This window comes from Oryzias latipes, chromosome 1 (genome assembly GCF_002234675.1).
Source record: "Oryzias latipes chromosome 1, ASM223467v1".
NCBI classification, from domain to species: domain Eukaryota; kingdom Metazoa; phylum Chordata; class Actinopteri; order Beloniformes; family Adrianichthyidae; genus Oryzias; species Oryzias latipes.
In genome coordinates this window covers 11,783,852-11,799,009 of record NC_019859.2, presented here as the reverse complement: position 1 = coordinate 11,799,009, position 15,158 = coordinate 11,783,852, and the positions used below count along the sequence as shown (strand labels likewise).

General features: G+C 42.6%; 1 protein-coding gene across 10 annotated transcripts in view; it reads right to left on the bottom strand.

Moving 5' to 3' along the window:
- LOC101166443 (adhesion G protein-coupled receptor L3) overlaps positions 1–15,158 on the bottom strand; it is a 177,957-nt gene that overhangs the window by 32,834 nt on the left and 129,965 nt on the right. For all 10 annotated transcript variants that reach the window (XM_023956148.1, XM_023956137.1, XM_023956155.1 and 7 more), the window contains 4 exons: positions 11,538–11,660; positions 11,153–11,358; positions 2,213–2,389; positions 1,445–1,654 (listed from right to left, as the gene is read on the bottom strand). In XM_023956148.1, coding sequence (XP_023811916.1) covers positions 1,445–1,654; positions 2,213–2,389; positions 11,153–11,358; positions 11,538–11,660 — 716 coding nt within the window. The remainder of the gene's footprint in view (positions 1–1,444; positions 1,655–2,212; positions 2,390–11,152; positions 11,359–11,537; positions 11,661–15,158) is intronic.

The window sequence follows — 15,158 nt, the reverse complement described above, 5'->3', positions numbered from 1 at the left end:
ATTTCACGTAGTGTTTATGCAATTATTATCTAAGTCTTACGCAGTTGCGCGTAATTTGTGATGCACACGAAAATTTGTGGCTATCCACGACTGTTCCACGTTTGTCTAATGGATTTTAACAGCATGTACCACCGATGTATAACTTTCAGATCGCGTATACGGCGCACATATCACGTTAAAATGAAGTAATTGACGTAAAAATCACTAATAAACTACATAAAAACAGTACAATAATCACACATGGTTCACATTACTCGTACTTCTTTGGTGGTTTTAACGTGGTTCATTCGTGATATATCTGTGAAAATTTCACGCAACTTTTCTGCCTTTTTCCACATATATTCACGTATGACTCATTTTCATCCGTAGAATGTGCTTAGTGCCTGTGTGATACAGCCTTAAAAAGATAATACAAGAATGTGGATAATAGAGCTAATAAGAACTGCTGTACTTTACAGTCCATTACTTTTTTTTCCTGAATTCCTGCTCTTCACCCACAGAAATGAGTAGGGTGTTGAATTCTGAATCATAAAAAATGATTAAACTGTGACTAAATACCAACATGTGTTGTTTGTTCCCTGCCTGACCTTGCTTGATTGGAAGGTTTCAAGATCCTATATTTTCGTACAAGAAAAAAAGCAGGTATATAAATTATGAGGAGAAAAAAAAATCCTTGACAATTATTGCAATACCATATGGTGTGCTTTTACTGGCAACATTTACATTAAAAGCATTTTTTTTCAGGCTTTGCTTTGTCTCAGCAGCACTAAAGCTGCAACTGCTTGCACAGCATAAACCTTTAAGAACACCACTTTGCTGCAATCAATATTTAAGAAAAAAATGTTTTATAAGTATGCTTTCTTTCCAACACAAAGGGCTCATTTTTCTCTGCAGCTCCCAAAATGTTTTTCTACTCTAGCAGTGACACCTTCACACTGAGGCCTCAGATTAAGTACAGTAGGAGTGCAGGATGAATTCCCAGATGCAGGTCATGCAAGGCTTCATTTTTACAGTTATTTATCTTCAACACAATCAACAGACTCCTTTGGTCAAACAGATATACTGCAGAACTTATCTCAAGGGCAAATATGGCCAGTGAAGACTGACATCATCAGATAAAACTCATAAACCTCTAAGAATTACTGCTGCAGGTCTGCCTGGAAAAGCTTTGCATTGTAAATATAGTTCCCTTTTGGGGATGGATTCAAATGGGACAAATTAAAGTTTTAGACACTTAAATGTATTAGGTTGCCTTTTGCATTCACAAAGTGCAACAATTCAATCCAACAGTCAGTGATGTGGCTCCAATTTGCAGTGCAATTACTGTGAGGCTGTGTTCTGTTTGGTTGGTTCATGAATGTGTTGAGTAAAGGAGATGTCAAGAATTCACTTCTTTAAAGTCCGACATAAAAACAGTAACAATCCCTAAATCTAGTCTTCTTACCGGTTGATCTGCCTTGTTGATCCCAACCAGAAACAAGGACTCTGCGATGAACAGGCTGATGCAGAGGTTCTTGTGAATGGTGTTGCGGTCACTCTGAAGCCCTCGGAAGAAGCAAAAGGTGAAGATGCAAATCAGCAGGCACACCAGGGACAGCAGGATGCCCACCCACGTGATGACGTCCAGGAGCACGTCGTGCATGCTGTCCGTTTTCTGTAAGAAGAGCGAGAACGAAGTAGAGCGTTTAAAAAAAAAAAACACCCACTTACTTGCTTGCACACGGGTGTTCCATGTGACTTTTTTTTGCAGGAATCGCACATGAATCAAAACCTTGAAAAATGAAACCCACTGACAGACCCCCCTTGCCTCTCTACTCTCGCCATCCCTGACTGATGTGAGCCTCGCTGTGTGTCGCTGAACGTTCAGGGCCGCGGCGTTACGCTGCATTGCACAGGTGTGCAGGCTCTATCCATCAGTGTCCTGCAGGCTGGCAGGCAGAGCAATGTTCAACATAACATTGCTGTGATGGATCTACTGTTCAAAACCTCACACAGCGTGCACAGAGGGCAGCCAAACTCCCCAGCTCTGACCATGACCTCTTTGGATGTAACACACATCCTCTGGCTCAGATGGAGAGAATAGATGTCACGCGGCTGATTCGTGACAAAAGAGGGAGACAAACCCCGCTAAGCCTGAGCCCACAACCTAAACAAATAGCACTTTTACCATTCCAACGTAGGCACAGCATAGCACGGCCACGTAAAGGCATACCTTCACTTCCACATGAGCCATGAGGACCGCAAAGCTGGTCAGGTGGGTGCAGGAGCAGGTGGTGTGTGTGCGATTGGTGGCCAGCAACCGGCAGTCCTGCGTCGACCAGAATCCCGTCATGGTGCGCTTGGAGTAGCTCCAGAAAGAGCAGTTGGGATTGAAATTCTTTTCCGAATGCTGAGGGAGGGTGGGAAGGAAACAAGAGACACGGCGATCAGGATGCACCCCAGACAAAACGGACCAATCTGACAGACAGAAAAGCAGGAGGGCCAGAGGAGCTTGATGGCAGAGAATAGACACTTGGCCACGAGAAACGAAGTAGGCAGAAAGCACGGCGTGGCTGAGGAGCCAAAACAAGTGAGAAAAGTGGTGGGAGGAATTGGTGGGAAACAGAAAAAAAAAAAAAAAAGGACGGGAGCAAGTGCACACACAAAACAACACAACAAACAGACGCAACAGAATGCAAAAGTTCAGCAACAAATAAACATAGCGGCCATGGCAGGAGGTGACAGCGCGGTGTGCGTGGCTGTTGTGTGCGGTTCTGGAGTGCAGAAGCGGCTTGTGTTGTGTAAACTGACGACATCGTCTTTGTTCGGTTTGCAAAGTAACTCCCAAAAAGACCAAGTGAGGATTCTGTCGCTGCCAACAAGCTGGGTCACCAACTGGATTCACATTTGCTTGTTGGATGAGAAACATTTAAAAGTTACTCTCGAGCTGTCCATCCCGATTGAAACAATAAGAGGCAAGATGGAGTTCACTGGAAATGCCAGAACTCTGCGCAAGGTCACTTGCCACTACCATGATTCTTAGTCTTAAAATACGAAGTTCTAACATTTCCCTGTCAGAGCTGGGACTACCAACATGTTATGGCAAAGAAAACAATAAAAAATTAAATAAAATCTGAGCTGTCAGGAAGCCAAACGGCAGTAAAGACTTTTTATCGTTTCAGTCCTAAGTTAAGTAAAATGTCAAGTGAATGGAACTCTGGGTAATCGGTGTGATAATTTTTTTTTTGTCTTTCCCAGATAAGAGATGGCCAAAGTCAAAGAGCTGTAGCAGTGTCTTTGATCAAGGCCGAGTCAAAAAGTGAGAGCAGTTCAAAGATTTGCTGTTGGGATAATTTCACCAATCGAAGACAGAAAGAGACGTGTCAAAAAAAAAAAGATAGAAAATGGGAGCGATCCAAACTGTGAGATGTGTCTTTTAGGCACCTATGGAACGCTGGCCTCATTTTTTTATTTATTTAACATCACAAAGGTCATGACCTCATCATCTCCTGCCTTCCATCTAATTTATTTTAGTGTGCAGAAAAAGAAGAAGCTGTTATTGTTAAAACGCACAACAGGGGCACGGCCAGGCTAAAGTTATAGCCAGGGAGTATCAAGAGTATAAGGATCAGTGACGTGCAGTCAGGAGAGGCAGGGGAGGCACAGCCTCACCTGTCATTATGGGAAGAAAAGAGAAAAAATAAATTCAATTATTATATTTAATCAGTAAGTTGTGCTTTGCGGTCATTTTCCATTTAAATGTACCATTTTTGGGTGTTTTTTCTTTTCAAAATCGCTGAATTCCCGCATTTGCCGTTCAGATACTAAGTGACCTGCGATGAGGCACCAGCCCGCTGAGCCTCACCTTGGATTGCGCAATACCTATGCAGTCAGACGGTACTGCTGTCTCTCTGTATGTCGGTTCAATCACTTGTACTATATGAGCTGAGTTTAAATAATTTAGCAGATGTATATGATGCACAGTGCTTGTTTTTATAAATAACTGTATGTGAGGGACGTGTTTCTTGTGCTGAGCGCTAAACGACGGCGAAAAAGCCGCTGGGTGAGGCCAGACATTCTCGTGCCTCATGTTGCAGTTCTCGTGCCTCATGTTAGGGGGCGCCGGTGAGCCCTGAGATTATGACGCTAAAAATACTAGAAGAAGTGATAGCAAGCGGCAAGTCATTTTCTTCAGAAGGAGCGGCGTATGGACTTTATTTACAACTAAAGGTAAGACGATAATAACGTTTGTGCTTTTTTCTATGCTGCAGTTTGTATATGAAAAAAAACATGTTGAAATTATATTTTAAACAAAACGTTAACTGTTGTCAATCAAATGGTGAATAAGTTACTCAGTTATTTATACTCATGGTTCATATGTTTGTAAATCTGACTGATGACGTCAGTGCCTCACCAGCCATTAACCTCACCGCACGTCACTGATAAGGATATAAATAAGCACAGAAGTGTTTACTTTTCTTTAAATCCCTTTAAATAAACAAGTTATTTTCTACACTATAAGCAACACTTAAAGGTCTTAATTTTATTTCGAAAACCACCAGTGCTTTTAATGACGTAGTAGGGCTGTTGATCATGGCGATCTAATTTTATTCACGAATCAAGATCAATAATTCACAGATCAAACTACGATTCTTATTTTTATATTGTTATTGAATGGTTACCGTGGTACGCTTAGGGGTTGTCTTTTTACTGGATGTATGAAAATCAAAATAATATGTATTGAAGAACAGATCAGAATCAACAAAATATAACAGATGGAAAGAAGTAAATGGTATTTGTCACTTTCAAAAAAGGTTTTTCTGTCAACTGCATTGTTAACTTTAGCAGTAAAAAAAACTGAAATCCCTGAACATATGAGTATTCAGATACAGCCCTATAAGTGAAGCATCTTTACAAAAAACAAATGTCTGTCCTTGCATAGTGACGGACAGACTATTCAATGTACATTGAAGTTTAACATTAAAAGACAGTCTATCAAGACAATTAGTTAAGGTGTAGATATTTAATCCAAGATCGTGTTGCCCCCCATCAATCCATACGTTATAGATCTACACTCTCATTTACTACAGGTTTTTTCTAGGCAAAAAGTACTTGAGAAACATTATTTGTGCTCGTCTTAATGACATAAAGTTAAGATTTTTAGCTTTCAACAAAAGCTTTCAACAAAAAAAAAAAACCCTACAGATTAAGTCAAACCTCAAATTTAGTATTGTACTCTGTTTTTATTAGTGCTGTTTTAGAGGGGAGGCAGTGCTTTCACTGCTGGCTCTTGTTATTTAATTCTCAACCACAGCGGCTGTTGATGTGTTGCTGAGATCCGGCGGGGTGGCTCAATTTGCTTTTTTCTCCTATTTAAAACATTAATGTACACTTGAGTCATTTTTATGTGGAGCCTATTAAGAATTCATCCTGATCAAATCATCCCTATTGATTAAACTAAAACTCTGCACAAGTCGGCGCGCATGATCAGAGACGGCGTGAAGACTTTTGATGGTAAATCACTCCTTTTCAGCCATCTTTGGCACAGAAGGGAGCGTTTGCAGGCACTGCTGGTGCTGCCAATGCAGCGTTGTTGTGGAGGACCCAGATGCAGGGATTGGATGGAGGGAGGCAGATGGATGAGGGGCAAAAATAATTTATGAAACTCAAAACAAAAGGCCTGCCAAGCAGGTGATCCACAGAACAAAACATGGACATGGAACAAAGGGAAACCAAGGAAGCTATGTGGGGCAGTGGTTAACAAGAGAGCACAGGTGTAAGACCATTGATGGTAAAGCAGAACAGGAAGGAAATGAAATGAATTACCATGAAAAAACAGATCAACAGACAAAAATAAATAAATAAAAAGGACTAGAGTACAACACTGCAGCTGCTTATTTCATCTCATCTAGAAAATGTCAGTGGTGTAGTTTATCAATGTTTGAATATGAAATACAGTTTATAAACCAATTTGGGGAATATTGTCATTTTCTTTTAATAAGATCATAGGCTTCACCCAGAGGATGTAGAGTGCAAAAAACAAAAAAAGTCTGAGGTGGGTTGGGTCATGTTAATTTGCTCCGCCCCCTCTATAATGTGTGAAAATTTGGCCATTACCAAATGTGAGTTTTGCTGAGTCCAACCACCTGCCAATCAAAAAAAGAAAACAATCCCTAATTATTTTTTAAATATGGGCTCTAATGAATTAGATTTAAGTGTAAAATTTCTTTTTGTTGAGAACTAATGTATGTTCCCCACAATAAGGCACACTTAAAAACCTTAGCTAAAAGAAAATTATTATAATCTATTCGACATTATATATGGATTAATGCTGGTTATTCTTAATTATATTAAATCTATTTTGAGAGGTACAGTACCTCAGGTACTTCAATATGTCAGTCTGTTGTTTTCACAAGGTTGAGTGGTATCGCGGCTAACATGTAGCGGTGTCCTATCATGCTTTTTTAGAATATTACCTACAATGTTGGATGTTATTGTGAATACAGCAATACGGCTAACGTGTACCGATATTGGACAGTAGTTTTTTTATCTTTTTTTTAACTTGTCCTGTCCAACAGCTAGGCAGACAGATGAGAGCTGAGGGCCTCTTGGGTTGGACATATTTTACTTTAACAAGAGGGGTTATTAATCTTCAGACAAACCAAAGGTATGTCTGAATAAACCCCTTTTGTAATTGAGGCCAAACTTTATTAATTTCAAACATGTCTGAAAATCTTTGGTGTTGGACCGGACGGAAAAGGAAAGAGGGGAAGAAGAGAGAGGGACGTTAGAGAGAGGGGGGGTAGGGGGTGATAATAGGAGGGGAAGGGGGATAAGACCATGAAGCAGCATAAAGCAGCAAGTTTACTGGTTGTTAATCATTATGGTAAGGTTCAAATGAAAAAAAAAACAAACAAAAAAAAAAGGGCGGAGCCTGTCCACACACACACTCAAATGTTATAAACACACCTGTTAGTTGCAAAAATGTCCACCTGTCGACATGTACACAAAACAGATAGTGTTCACACGCATACTTATGCCTTAAAACCAACTAGTGTGAAATATTTCAGTCATTCAGTCTGTTGAGCTAACACCTGTGCTCAGGTGAGTGTTTATGTTCTTCTAAAATGGATGGTGGAACGTGAAAAGAAGGAGGGAGAGTGCCCAGCCATCCCCACCCCAAGACCCCCACCGCACCAGCGGCGGCAGCCGGAATCCCCCCAACGCCACACGGGAACCGGCAGGGAACAACCGCCGCCCGGGCGACCAAGCCCGCCACCCAGGCCAGGGCCAGCAGGGCCGCCGCAAGGCCCCCAGAGCCAGAGAGCAGGGAGGCACGGAGGGAAAGAGGGCGCCGCCCCAGCCCAACCAGGAGAGCAGCCCCCCCGCCGCGCCGGGAGAACCCAACGCAGGGCCCCACCGGAGAAGGACGCCCACAGCCCCAGACGAGCACCCCACCACCACCCAGGAGTTCCGGGCATCCCCCCGCCCCAACCCCAGGTACGAGCCAGGACCCCCCAAGGGAGACCCACTCCGCACTCCAGGCAGCCATCCGCCCGGCCCACGGTTGGTCCAGGGAGGAGCGAGGCAGGGGCCCGCCGCCCCCGTCCAGAAGGGGGGAACCCCGGGGAAAAAAGAGGGCCCACAAGGGGTGTTGTAAATATGGCCCGACCAGGCTCGGCCACAGTTGGAAATTTGGCGGGGCCCAGCACTCAGGAGCAAGGACCAGAACCCACCCCCCAGGGACACGAACACCCCCGGCTCAGATGTAATGTGAACCCCCCCACCGCGCGGAGAGAGCACCGCCGGGCCCAGGAGGCCAGCACCCCGGGGACACAGCCGCCGTTGCAAAGGGGCCCGTACCCCCCACCAGGGAAGAGGCAGGGGACAGATGGTCCTAGGTCCCACCTTCCTTGCAAAATGTGTGTGCGTGTATGTGTGTTTGAGAGAGTGTGTGTGTGCATGTGTGTGTGTTTATGTTGGGATGGGCTAACGTGTACCGATATTGGACAGTAGTTTTTTTATCTGTTACCCAAAAGGTTGGTAGTTAGCATAGTGAAAGTAGTGTTTTTATAGTGGTATCAGTCTGTATTAAACATGTTGCAAACAAGGTTGGGAAATATAGGTAATGTAAATGCGTTAATGTGGCTTCCACGCTTCCAACATAGCTAACATGTGTCAAGGTAATGCGCCTTTTAGTGTCTTTTATAGGAGCTACGTTTGAAAATAGACCATTGTGGAAGATACGGTGCTTACAGTTACATAATATTTAAAAAGAAACAGCTGAAAAAATAAAGAAAATCATATAAAATAAAAATTGATACCAGTCTATAGAAGATTTTGGTGTCAAGTTGGACCTTTTAACGTTGGAGTTGTCATGGTTTGGGTTTCTTTGTATTGGTTTTTGCTTTCCATTTTGAGTTTGTCATGTTTCAGTTCTGTTTCCTGTCTTATTTTGGAAGGTTTCCTGTTTTGTCATGCTTTTGAGTTTTACTTCCCTGGTCTCAATCTCTTCTGGTCATGTTCACCTGTGTCTTGTCAGTCCTGTCTGTATTTAAGTCTTGTCTCTGCCTTCCTCTTGTTCTGGTCCATTACCGTCTCTTCTCTGACTGTCTTCTGCCATGTTTTCATGTTTTACCCACAGTAAGTTTAGTTTTGATTCCCTAGTCTGCAGCACTTTTTGTTAGTTAAATAAACCCCTTGCCCTGGAACCGTGTGCCTCCCGTCTCTGCATTTGGGTCCTTCACGCTCCCCAGCCCAGCCCAACCTGACAGGGGTCAATTGGAAATTGCTACATTTTGAAGCCAGCCTCCAGTGTTCAGTTGAGGAGTGCAGCATTTAATATTTTGAGCTTGCCTCAAATTTCAAAATAAAATTTGCGGTGAAAAAAACAAAAAACAAAGAAAAGTAGTTTCGTCAAATACTATTTAGAATAAAAAAAATAAGATCAAGACAAAGGAATTAATATTTTTGACTATAAAAAAATAGTGGACTGTGACAGAATGCAACCCTAGTGGAGAATAAAGACAACTGAAAGAAAACAATAAGGTAGGAATAGACGGCACAGCAGTTGTCCAGGGATTAGATGTAGATTATAAACATCTTGAGCTCAGTGTTTCCAAAGAGTCTTTTTTTTTTTTGCTCCTCTGTTGCTGCAATAACAAAAACCAGGAAAAAGTGGACTAAGTTTCTTCTTTTGTGAAAACATTTTACACCCCCTCTACATCCTGTGATGAAATCCTTCCTACCACAACTTGAATGCACTCTGGAGCCAAATATGTGTGTAAATGAAATGTTTGTAAACTGCAGATGGTAAATGGACTGTGCTTATATGGGGCCCTCTCTTGTTTATTCGACCGCTAAAAGGTCTTTTACACTGCAAGCTACATTCACGCTGCACTTCTTTTTTTAGTCAAGTACAAAGTGCATTTGTCACATTCACACGTTCACAATAGATGCATCAGGGTCAACGTGGGGTTAAGTGTCTTGCTCAAGGACACATCAACATGGGAACTGTAAAGGGGACTTTGTGAGGAGAGGAACAACACGCATGGACATAAAACATACAAAGACGGGTGAAGGGCTAGAATTTTTAGCACTAGAAAATTTAAATGTGAATAAAATGCTTCAAGGTTATGGAAAAAAGTGTGAGAGAATAAAGATTTTTTCTTGAAATATCCTCTTAGAGGAAAACCCCCCCACAAAACTAAGAGCTGGACTCTTAAAGCCTTAGTCACATGCACTCGTTGGGTGGTTCACCCGCATGGGTACTGCAAGGGTTTTAGGGCTGTCTGGGTCAGTGAATGGTAAATGGTGTACATTTATACAGCGCTTTACATTCACAGTCCAGAGCACACACATTACTGGTGGTTCCACTGCGCCAACCTATAACCACCAGGAGCAATTTGAGGTTCAGTGTCATTGCCCCACGACACTTGAACACACGAACGGGCACGGCAGGAACCAAACCTGCAATGTTCAGATCAGAGGTCGACCGCTCCACCTCTGCACCACGCCTGCATCTTAAAGGGAGCGCAGGTGTGTCTTAAAGTTCCCTTAAAACTTATACGGCCACCTTAGGGGACATCAATAAAAATGGAAAAAGTGGACTAAGTTTCTTCATTCTAAAAATGGAAAGTACCATTGTGGTACGTGTGATAAACATGTATGCTGTTGTACGGTCCCCTTACCCCAAACTCTTGTCTTTGGGTGTCAGACCTCGAGGGCCGGTCTCCAACATTATTTTCCGACCAACCTGCTATCGAAGCTCCTAATTGGCTAAACACTCGGCAGCAGATAAGGCAGGATTTGTGGAAAAACAGAAGGAGGCCAACCTTTGAGGCCTGGAATTTGTTAACCCTGCATCTAGTCATTAGTGTTTAGTGCAAATATTGCACGATCTGTGTGTACATTGTACCTAGGATGAACATAGAGTCTCAAACTACGCTTTGATTGCCTTAATTCCTTATTTCTAACAGTCAGGCTGCCTGCAAGGAGGCCACAAGAAGCCTCTGCTTTCACCAGGCATGTGCGCATGCGCGCTTAGCATATTATGTTTATACTGGACAAGCATGGAGGGGATTCTTCTTCTTTTGTATTTTCACTGTTAACAAGCGCATATCCACCACCTACAGTTGGAAGAGGCATAGTGCAAAAAGTGGTCTAAATCTTACTATTCCACTATATAAAATACTTAGTGTCATATAATTCTGGTCAAGCACAGACCACAATTACTAACTTCTCTCCTCCATGAACAACTTAGGGTTGGCACTTCCGTGAATTAAAAGGCGCGTCATCCAAACGTCACAACCAAATTCGATTCCCTGATTGGTCAGAGTTAAACTGGTTATCTTTCAATGCACGTTTAATGGATGTTTTGTATGTAGAGCTCTAAAACGGTCGTAGAAACTTCTGTAGCGACACGTGAATTCGAGAGTTTTTGAAGGCGGAAGCTCAAAACGCGTATATACAGACATTTGCATAGACTTTCCATTAAAAGAGGCCACTTGAACGCACGTTGCCAGGGGCGGTGTGAACTGCTTTGATATTTCGTGTCGGGCACCTGTACAGATTTGCCCATATTTCCCCCGCAGACAGCCCGTTTCTACCCCTAAGGGCATTTGTGACTGAGGCCTTACTTAAAGCTCTGTCTCGTTACATGTGTCTGACCTACCTGTAGGTGTTTGACAGTGAAGACCACCGGCTCAGACAGGTAAACCTTATTGCTCTCCTTGTTGATGGAAGCTGTGATGACCGGTGAGTTGACGATGACCGAGTAATTCGGATAGACTGCTTCACCGCCCAGTCGGACGCTGGCATTCTCTGTGGGCAGGTATGAGCCCAAGTTTCTGTACAGCACAAACGCCATCCTGATCTCACCTGTAGAGAGATATATGGGATTGTTGCTCTCAATAATGGCTGGCATAAACCATTATGACAGAAATAAATGGTGGATGGGAAGTTTTCGAAAAAAGGGCTTGCACAGCAGTTCCATGCATGGCTGTGGATCCTGCAGTGAGCGAAAGGAAAAGCAAAAAGGTGCGAGTTTTGTCCTCTACCATTTTTGCCGTGTTGCTTCAGAGTGCTGGCTGACAGCTGGATGGAGTTTCCGTGTTGCTCGGACTGAGGGAACGTCAGGTCGGCGAGGTTTCCGTCCGTGCTCAGCCTGGCCACCTCCAGCTCTGCAACACACGTGCATGCAAGTGTCAGGTCTTAATGCAACACATTCCATCAGATCTGCTTTTTTATTCCACCCTGTTTTTTTTCCTACTAAGTGCTGGGCGGCAGTTGTTTCCGAGCTTCAATAAGAGGGAAAAAAAAAGACAACTTTTGAAACTAAAAAAGCTAATGATGTCTCCAAGCAACTATTTTAACACGATGAGGTGGATTATCTTGCCTCTTTCCTGAATTGTAGGAACCACAGTTCACAATCCAAGTTTGTTAGCACATTCCTGATTACAGCTGCTTAATGTGTGAGATAAAGTTTCTAATTAAGGACTAATTATACCTTTGGTATACCACTATCTTGTGCCTCTGAATGATTCACTGATTTAGGCTGCTGCTTTCATGTTGAAGCAGCTCGACAATCACATGAACAAGTCAGTCGCATCTGCAACAAAAGCGAGAGTGCGTGCAGAGGGGAGAACAAAAAAACTAAAAATCGGTTGAGGTGGAAAGGAGAGGAAGTTGAAGAGGTCAAGGGAGGAGAAGGAAGAGATTGAAAATGGAGGGCTGTCAGAGAGCAGAATGGATGAGAGGAGAAACTGAGCAGATGCGTTGAGAAGAGAGAGGGCTGGAGTGGAGACAGATGGAAATGAGACTATGGTCTTTCACTGAGTTTAATATATGGGGGCCCAAAAGCGGGAAACTGCTGCCGAGAAGCGGAGAGGCCGCAGAGGCGAGACGTAAACACAGACAGTGATGCACACCAACTGGAGGAAAGAAAGAAAGACAGAAAGAAAAACTCTGGTCAAGTGTTCAGAACAGCAAAGCTAAACATTCAAGGGAGGTGTACCATTGAGAACTGGACCGAGTGAGTGTGATGTCACCCATAGAAAAGGACTTACTTCCAGCGCTAATGAAATAAAGTAAAATCAGTCGCCAATTTTCTGTGATAAAGACGCCACCAGGTTGAAGTCAGACATTAAACGTAAGCAGTGATTGGTCCAAGTCGCCCTGAGACATAATTTCTTTAGCGACCACTTTTGCCAATCAAGAGTGAGCTAGTTGGAAGTCCACACCTCTACCACTTGAAAGCCTTGGTACTGCTATCACAAAGGATACAAAATCTGTCAGTCAAACATCTTGAACATTTGACGTGGGGAGCATCCATTGATTGTATATGAGACCTGGACCGAGTGAGAGCAACATCACCCATAGATGTAACGTCATCCGTAAAAACTGTGATTGGTCCGATTCGGTCAGAATCAACGTTTCTATATCAACTACGTTTGCCACTCAGGAGTGAGCTTGTTGGAATTCCACAACCCCACCACTTGAAAGCAGTCTACACACAATCTATCTATCAGACGTTTCAAACATTTGAAGTGGGGGCCAGCCATTGACTGTATATGAGAACTGGATCGAGAATCCAAAGAAAATGGATTACTTCCGTCTCCAACAAAGCAAAATAAATTCAGTCGCCATTTTGTATGCAATATGGACCCTGCCATGTTGAAACCAGAAATGTTATTAGGCAATGATTGGTCCAAGTGGTTGTTTTTATGTCTAGAAAATGACTTGCTCCCAGCTCCAACAAAATGTAGTTATCATTTTATTCCGGGATACAGATGCCACCATGTTGGAGCCAGGTGTCGTCAGTGAGCAGTGATTGGTTGGAATCTGTCGGAGTCATTGTTACTCTGGCCTCCACTTTTGCCAATCAGGAGTGAGCTTAATGGAAGCCCACACCTCCAACACTTGAATGTGGTCAGCACAAAATCTGTCAAACTAATGCTTCAAATGTTCCATGGAACACAACATACTTTTATTAAGGCTTCCAATTGGTCATCCTATAACTTGATTGGCCAATACTACAAAAAGAGTATAATGAATATAAATTAGGATTAGCAAGAACACGTAGCAATGACTGAGTAATAGCTGTTCATTTCTCAATAGAAGTCTATGGGATTTTGGCCTTTGGAGCCAACGGGTACTTCCTGTTTGGAACGCAAAGGGGGAGGGGCCACTCAGCTCATTTCTCACATACAGTCAATAAGTTGCAGACCCAATCCTGAAGATCTGGGTGGTATCAAGACACACTGAGGCTAATCTTGTTAAAACATGTTAGTGACGATTCTCCTCCTAGACAGACACTCGTTCATTACTGTCACCACACAAGCGCACTGTTAACCGCCGTCTTATCCTTTCTCAATCACTGTTTTGCTTCTAATAATAACACTTTTTCGTCATCCGCATTGTACTCTGCCTCATTGTCTCACGCACACATTCTAACGCAATAATAGCATCTCTCCATCGCTAATAATTAATCCTTGTCACTCATCGAAAGACTCGCCGGAGGGGAAAAAGAGGGTGTTTAAAAGGAAAAAAAAAACAGTGGAGAATTAGAAAGAAGAAAAAAAGAAAGATATATACATCTGGGGAGAAATAAAAAGAGATGGTGTAGGGATGAATACGAGCGAGACATAATCGCGGTGGATCACTGGATTTAGCTGGGAGGGAAGATTAACGGCACAAAAAGAAGAAGACAAATTTAGGGGGGAAAATAAAATAAAAACTTGCTATTTTAAGTTCCCCTTAGAGATGTTGGAGCCTCCGTCTCCATTTATGTAACCATATTTATGTATTTCATGCAGGAAAAATAAAAAAAAAACATAAAAAGGAGGAGATTGAAGCCAGATATTACGTAAGTTGTGTAGGATGTCAGCTGTTTCAGTTTAGGTTTCATCCAGAAAAATATGATGAAGATATTTGGGACAGGATTTTTTTTCCTTCTCTGTAGTTTTTCTTCTCTCTGACGGGGAAAACTACAGTAATGTAATCGTCACGCCGTGTGACCTAAGCAGCAGTCATTTCTCTGCTTACTGATGTGAAAGTGAGGAAAAGAAAACCCCTCAGAGCACCATTTGACATTCTGCTGCCACCATCAGCCATCCAGCATGCACTCAGCCAGCTTTTTTTCCTTATCTTCCTGTCTCTTCTCTCCCCCTTTGCGACTCCTCGTCTGTCATAGAAGCGGCACACAACCACGCTTACGTAAAGTGGGGAACATATGAGACTAATTTTTTTAGATTTCATATCAAACGGAGAACACTGCAGGATGACTAAGCGGAACGTACGTGCATCCAGTTTTCTGGTAGGGCAGGGTGAAAAATGACTCAAAGACATTTCAGCAGTTTAGGCGGCAAAATTTCAAATTTTTTTTTTTTTTTTCTAAATCGCAGTTAAAGGACCTTCCAGTGACCTCCATCCAGCTTCTTTGCATATTAACGTTAAATAATAACAGGCAAACCCATAAAAAGATCTCCCTCTTCCTTTTGTATGACTATACTTTAAGCAGGTAAAAGGCCACTGTAATTATACAAAGCTTTAATTCCACACAAAGGGAGCCATTATCTCCAACACAAAACACTTAATGTGAACCAATTGAAACAGTTCATTTAAAAACCTTTTTTTTCCCTTTGTTACTCAATAAACTCATCTTGAAATATCATTCATAT